Source organism: Ursus arctos, unplaced genomic scaffold, assembly GCF_023065955.2.
Source record: "Ursus arctos isolate Adak ecotype North America unplaced genomic scaffold, UrsArc2.0 scaffold_1, whole genome shotgun sequence".
Lineage (NCBI taxonomy): Eukaryota > Metazoa > Chordata > Mammalia > Carnivora > Ursidae > Ursus > Ursus arctos.
Window position 1 is genome coordinate 64,125,686 of NW_026622763.1, and position 7,739 is coordinate 64,133,424.

At 38.6% G+C, this 7,739-nt stretch overlaps 1 protein-coding gene across 1 annotated transcript; it reads left to right on the forward strand.

Annotated features, from left to right (window-relative positions):
- Positions 1–7,400: 7,400 nt before the first annotated feature.
- LOC123000681 (thymosin beta-4-like) lies at positions 7,401–7,529 on the forward strand. Its single transcript, XM_044381654.3, has one exon. The coding sequence runs from the start codon at positions 7,413–7,415 to the stop codon at positions 7,527–7,529; it is 117 nt and encodes a 38-aa protein (XP_044237589.3). The 5' UTR covers positions 7,401–7,412.
- Positions 7,530–7,739: the final 210 nt, after the last annotated feature.

The window sequence follows — 7,739 nt, forward strand, 5'->3', positions numbered from 1 at the left end:
GCTGGGTTCTCTTTTCCCACCAGGGGAATGGAGGCTTAGTGGAGACCTCTCCATGTGGTGCTGTGCGGGCCTGAGGGAGAAGTAATGTGATCAACCTGTAGCTGCTTTTCTAATCCCTCTAATGCAATCTGTCTCGGTCCCTGTGGTGCAGGGGGGTGCTTCAGCTTTATCCCCATGTTCCAGGATTCTCTCAGTGGTGTCTTGTTCTTGAAGAGTTGTGAGCTTTATTTCTTGTGAGGGGGAGTGATGTCAGGAACAACTTATGTGGCCATCTTGGTCTATGAGAACTTTTCATATTTTCCCTCTTAATCCTAATGCTTAAAAAAATTAAGCCATTGAATGTTTATTTCACAATGGTTTAGAAAATTCTAGTTCATTTGTTATTTCTGCCAATTTTTCATACAGTTCTCCTTTTGTCTCAGCCAGTTCTCCTTTGATTGCAGACATCTTATCACCCTCTTAAAAAAATTTCTTGGATTTTTTAAAGAAAATCCTGGATAGCTCAGTCATTAAGCGTCTGCCTTCGGCTCAGGGCGTGATCCCAAGCCCCATGTCGGGCTCCCTGTTCCACTGAGAGCCTGCTTCTTCCTCTTCCAATCCCCCTGTTTGTGTTTCCTCTCTCGCTGGCTGGCTCTCTGTCAAATAAATAAATAAAAATTTTTTAAAAAAATTTCTTTTATAAAACCTTGAGAACATGTTTTAGTGAATTTTACCAAGCATTAAAACAGATGCTGCTATTTACACTTTCCTTTTTAAACGCATGTCTTTTGTCTGCCTCTTGAAAGGTGTGCCTTTTTTATTGTTCTTACGGAATCTTTTCTAAGTTGCCCTCTTCTTTCTAGTCATCTTTGATAGAGGTAATTTCTTATAGTCTTAGTATTTGCCTCTAGCAGGGGACAAATGGAGTCTTTTTGTTTTGCCTCAATATCTATTTGGATTTGTTAGAATCCTCCTGTTAACATTTTAGGCTAGTGGGGTGGTTCGTGGTTCATTGATCCAGGAATAGCTAAGGAAGAAGCGAAGACTGTGGTCAAAACCACTTGGGCACTTCTCTCTGAGGTTTTCCCTCATGTTTTGTGAAACAATTTGTAGAGGCTTTACCCAGTATGGTCCAAGCTCCTTTCTAAGTTTGTTCGCCATGGCATCAAAGAACCTTGATGTTAAAGGGAGAAATTCCATGTTAATGCCACTAATAATTTATTTTGTGTGCTTGTTTCATTTCTGGTCTCCCGAAACAGCTTTTCTTGAAATCATTTTGTTCTCCCTACTGTTGGGGCAGCTCATGTAGTTGGGGTTAGAGTCATTGATTTCTACAGACTAGTTCCTCTGTTAGCAATATAGTCTACATGGTGTATCTCCCTGGTTCCTCTGGTATAGTTCTCAGTAAATAGTGCAGATCAGTGTTCCAGATTTTCTTTTACTGTTTTGCATTTATTTAATCTTTATGCTATAAAGGAGTCAAAAAGTGTCACATGCCTTTGTTTTAGTTACTAACTGCATCTGGAAGTCTTTAGGCACTACATCTAAGGAGAGGTTCTTAGAACACTAAGAAGGAATACTTTTTAAAGGCACACATGTAAAAAGGTATCACTTTGATCTATGCCATTCTAGAGGGCTTGATGTATTAGAGAGGCAGACTGGTTCCTTATAAGAAGGAATATTGGACAATTACAGCTGTCCCAAAATGTAATGGATCTTTTACGATGTTTGAAGTATCTTATTCATTGAAGACTATTTCTTGTGGACCGCATGGGTTGTAATATCACCAGCCTAAATATTTGACATTAGGGTCTATGTAAATAAAAAAATTAAATTAACATTTTAAAAGTGTCTTTTTTGTCTTAATTGTTTCATTGTTGACTTGAAAATACATTCAGTCTGTCTCTTCTCTTTACCCTCCAGATGGTAATTTTTCTGATGTCATTTTGGCACTATTCTTAACTGCATAACAGGAACTGAACTCAGCTGATTTATAGTTTGACTATATTATTGGAAATTGCCATTGTAACAAATGACAACACCCAACATTCTCAGGGTAAAGCCGTAAGAATATCATAAATAGAAAAATGTTACATTTCTAAGAAAAATGAATGAAAATGTGTTGTGTGTGTGTGTGTGTGTGTATGTTTTCATAGTCAGCCAAAAAAAAAAAAAAGTACTTTGACCTAACCCATGTGGAAAATCTCAATGTGAGATGATGCCCTGGAGTGAATAGTCATGTGAATACTATCCCATCTTTTGATTCCCAAAAGTTGTTTCCTGAACTCCACTGTGTAGTTCTAGATATCTCTAGGCAATATTAGCATAAGTAAGGCAAAAAGAAAAAAAAAAGGGAAGACTTCACTGCTCATCCATGTCTACCCCACAGTGATTCTCCTGTCCAGAGTATCCAATGAATGGAGGCCAGCATGCACCACTGAATCCCTGTTTACAGCTATTTGGACAGGATTGGACACTGGGTTCATAGACAGTCTGATTTACTGGCCTGGTTCATGAAGACGAACTAGGCTTCCCTCTTTGGAAACTGAGCTAATGTTCAAAGGGAAGTTTCTGGAGAAGATAGTAATAAGCAGATCTGTGAGGTGCTGCATAGTCACACTAATGGCAGAGTACTAGAGTATAGCTTTGTGAACTCCTGCTGCCAATGTCTTCAGAGCTACAACGCTAATCTCACAGAGGACCATCCCTATTATAGTCCCTCCTTCCAGATTATTGTCATTCCCCACTTACTCATGTCAAAGTAGTTAAACAAGGAGGCCATTATACAAACCAAAACCTAAGGCAGAGTCAACGCACTTAAACCCGAGAAAATGAAACTTAAGAACAAACCAATCACAGCTAACAAGACTTTCCCAAATAAAGTAACTACTTAACCTATAGCCAATCAAATAATTTCCTTGCTTTGCTTCTGTGTCTTCTCTACAAAATCTTTCCTCCTAGCTCCCATAGGCAGAGCACTCCTAATCTTTGGTTTGGTGCTGCCTGATTCAAATCAATGTATGCTCAAATAAACTCTTGAAAATTTTGACGTGCCTCAGTTTATCTTTTAACACTCACAACAATAAATCCTCTTGCTTGAATTAGCTTCAGTGAGTCTCTGTGTTTTTTTGTGACCAGATGAGTAACTAAAATTAGGTTCTGTGTTAACCTAACGGTTGAGGAGATATAAAAGAAATAATGGGTCTCAGGTACAGAATCAAAATGTCTTAGAAACCAATAGGATTTGGATGATAGAGGGAAGACCCAAAGATAAGTCTCAAACCACTAGGCTAGGTAACACAGAAGAAAGAGCAGGGTTGGGCAAGAATATTTTGAGTCTAGGTTTAAATGTGTTAAGATTGTGGTACCTGTTGGACTTTTAATAGAGATACATACTAAACAGCTGGATATATCAGTTTGGATGTGTCTTAAAGCAATATCCTCCCCCCTTTCATATCTTAATTGCTATGAAATTTCTTTTATATTGAATTATTTATAATTAAGAATTTTGACACTGGTTTAACTGGCAAATTGAGAAATTGTAAGAGTACATCAAACTAATATAGCATCATACCATTAATAATTAATGTTTAATTCTTTTAAAATAACCTCATTATTGTTATTTTGGCCTTCTGCACTTTCATCATAGAATTGTAACCCATAAAATTTGAATATTTCATTCAACTGATAGTATGTTTCTTACTTTAAGTTAATAAATTATGATGCTTTTTTATGCAGCAGTCCTTTGTGCATTGTTTTTATTAGTATGAGCTAGTTGCCAAAGGACTGAGAAATTATGAGCTAGCAATAAAATTGTGTTTCTGGAGGCACAAATTTGAGGAATCAATCATGAACTTGTAATGTTTCCCAGATAATTTGGTTGAGAGGTGGACAGTTGGACTCTAGACATCATTTTTTGTTCTGTTGAATTAAAACCCTTATAAATCCATATCTGCATTATATTTGGGCTTTTCTTCTTAGTGACCTAAGTGGTTAAAAAAAAAAATCTATTAACTGTATAGAGATATAAGTTTGCTGCTTGGTGAATTAAAGATGCAAATTAATTACCTTCCAAAACTCCACTGGGCTATATAGGAAGAGAATATTTTAAAAGGCATGAACTCACAAAAGATGAGAGTGGAGACAAAAGCAACATAATTTTGGAAAATGAAATGACCAATGAGTGAGTAGCAGACATTGTAGCAAACTGGTAAAAGCTGTATACTTAGCTTGTGTTGTAAAAGATGAGAATTAGTTCAGTTTACCTTGAAGAATTGCAAAAGAGACTAAGGATTTATTGGCTCAGCTACCTCTGGCAGTTGGAGGGTACAGTGGAATGATACTCTAAAATAGAAAAAATGGATTGAAACCTCCTAAGGAGGGAATTATATCCCAGTTCCACTTCCTCTTTCTGAACACTTAGATAACTGCCTCCCTCCAGGTAAATCAGCAGAGATTTAGTCTCTGGAGGAGGTGACACGGAGGGCTCTACACTGGGGAACCCTGAGGATACTCAAGGATGTTTGCATCATACTGAAAACAGGTATTAAGTAAACATATGCATATTAGAGGCTGAATCCCAGCTTCTTACTCTATCCACAGCTAGATCACTTGTCAGGCATTTACTTTTTTTTTTTTTTTAAAGATTTTATTTATTAATTTGACAGAGAGAGACAGCCAGCGAGAAAGGGAACACAAGCAGGGGGAGTGGGAGAGGAAGAAGCAGGCTCCCAGCGGAGGAGTCTGATGTGGGGCTTGATCCCAGAACACCGGGATCACGCCCTGAGCCAAAGGCAGACGCTTAAGGACTGCACCACCCAGGTGACCCCAGGCATTTACTTTTGAAGAAGAAAAAAGGATGAATCTTCTCTAGGGAATCTGCCCAGTCCTAGATGAAAGACCTAAATACAATACAATACAATACAATACAATACAATACAATATGATACGATACAATACAATACAGGCCTCCTGATGACAATGACATGGCCTGGCTAGATCATTTGCAGTGATAGAGTCAACAAGCCCCACCTGCATACTCAGAGTTTTGATCTAGAGCTTTCCATCACCCACTCTTAATAATGAACTGGTAAATATGAACACAAAATAGGAAACCTAAGAGAGGCCTTTAATATAAAAATAGAAATCAAATAGCTAAAAGCAAAAAAACTTTGAGGAAGAAACAGAGACTCTGCAGGGGGAAGAAAACATAAAATGTTTTGCATAACCTTTTAGAGAGTTAAGTCTGTTGAAATAGTAAAAAAGAACAAAAAGTTACAATAAAGAAATAGTAAGAGAACAAAAAAGAGCTTTTAGTAATTTAAAATAAGACAGAAGAAACCTCGAGAGGATTGTTAAGAGCAGAAGAAATCTCTCCCCAAATAAAACAAACATGGTAAAAAAAAACAAAACAAAAAAACAAACAAAACCTAAGTCACCACCACCACCACCATCAAGAAACAAAGAGATTGAATTTAAGTGGGATGATAATACCTTAAGACACAGTACAAGAGGTCTAATATCTATTTAATAGAAGTTCCAGAAGGAGACCAAAGAAAGGAGAAGAAAACATTAAAGAAATAATCCCCTCCCAAATTTCTGGAACTGAAAGGCATGAGTTAACCAACTGCAAAGGGCTCATCAAATGTAACCCATCTGCTGAGGTAGGTGTAATCGTTGGGCATTGAACCACTCCAACGGGGAACCCTGTATACAAAGGTGGAGTTGTGCGAAGCACATCTGTATGCTTTTATGCAGTGGCCCTGAGTGCCTAGCACTGAGGCCCACAAATGTGAAATTTTGTCATCATTGGGACAGAAGAAGTTTCTATATTGTGTGTTTGTATGGGGAGGGGAGAGAGAGATAGAGACAGAGACCCTAAAGGATCTGGAATCAGAATTGCTTTTTACTTCTCATCAACACTGAAGCTCTAAGGCATGGAGCAATGCTTTAAAAATTCTAGGAAAAGTGGTATCAAACCTAGAGTCCATACCTAGCCAAAGTTAGTATGCAGATAGAATAAAAACATTTTCAGACATGCAAGGTTTTAAAATATTTACTTCCATCAAATTTGTCCCTTCTCAGGAAGCTACTGGAGTATGTGCTCTACCAAACACAGAAGTAAACAAATAAAGAGACACAGTCTACACTACACAGGAAGTCTAACAGAAGATATAGGTGGAAGGAATCTTCAGGATAAAAAGGAGAAGAAAAATAGTCCAGACTGGAGCAGTTCAGACAACTCCAGCAGATTTGTTTCTTCAAGAAAATGAAACTGATAGGATGAATACACGATCTGCCTTATTTTTGGCATGATATGCAGAGCTTCTAGGTGAATGAATCCTAAGGGACAGAAAATTAAGAAGTAATCTGTAACAGACCTTTAATATAACCACCTCAGGTTATCTTGGTCACAACTCTTTTTGTTGGCTGTTGGGTGCTTTTTTCTAATGTGGGTCCAACCTGCCAGCACCTCAGCTAAAGCCTTCCATTCCTCAGGCTGATCTGTTGCTGTTAGGTGTGAGTCCTTTGGGTGACCAACCATCTTGGCTCACCCAGAACTGAGGTTGGATTTCTGGCAGGTGGGATTTTCAATATGAAACCCGGTAAAAACACAGGCAAACCGTTACAACTGGGCTTGGCAATGCTGGGATTTTTACATCCCTGAGGAGACTAATGGGAGGCCAGAACTGGTGGGTAAGTTGCCTCCCTGCCCCCATACCAGTCCTTCTGAAATAGACTCTGAAGATGGTCCTGCAAGAGGGAGCCATCAGCTGCACCTGATATCAGCTGGAGACTGGTTCAGTCATTCACTCCCTCGTATTTGCTTGCACTATGTTCCTGCCCCTCTCTCCTTTCCTTTATTCCTGTGTCCCTAAGGTTTTCACCCCCCAGGAACATGCAGGCATACAAGTTTTATCTTCGGTACTGTTTTCTAGGGAACCCAGGCTAAGGGGAAAACAAATACTGCCTCAACAATGATCAGTTCTAGGAATAAAAATATTGTACAGAAATTTGAAATTTAATCATAGCTTTACTCTGATCAGTATTTACATAATGATGATATTTTAACACACTGAATAGTGACCTAACTGAAAGCATGATGGACCTGGTTTGGGAAAATGAGAGAATGGGAAGGGTGAACATGTATGGTGAGGTAGAGGTGAGAAAAGGTTAAATCCTTAACTTGCATAGTGGGAAGTAAATGAAAAATTAAGAAGTTATTTGAAGATAAAAAAATTAAAAAATAGACACAAAAAATCAACCGACATACTTTAAACTATTTGCTGCTGGGGAAGGAGAATGGGAGTAGAGGGTCCAGAGGCCACTTTTGTCTCAACAAGCATTGATTCTTTAAACTATGTTCATTTAAAACTCTGATAAAGGCTTGACAGCAGCCACCATGCAGACCAGACTTGGCTTCCTCTGCAACCATGTCTGACGTACATAATATGGCTGAGATTGAGAAATTCAATAAATCGAAATCGAAGAAGATAGAAACCCCTTCAAAAGACACGATTGAACCGGAGAAGCAAGCAGGCGAATCGTAATGAGGACTGGGCTGCCAATATGTGCTGTACAGTCTGCAAGCATTGCCTTCTTATTTTACTTGCTGAGCTGTTTAACTTCGTAAGATGAAAAGAGCTTAGATCGAGTTTAAATGACTGCTGCCCCTTTTCTCATCAAAGAATCTGAACTACTGACCATAAACGCTGAGCCTCCTCTTCCATCTGCCTGTCTGGCTGGCGGGAAAGGAAAAG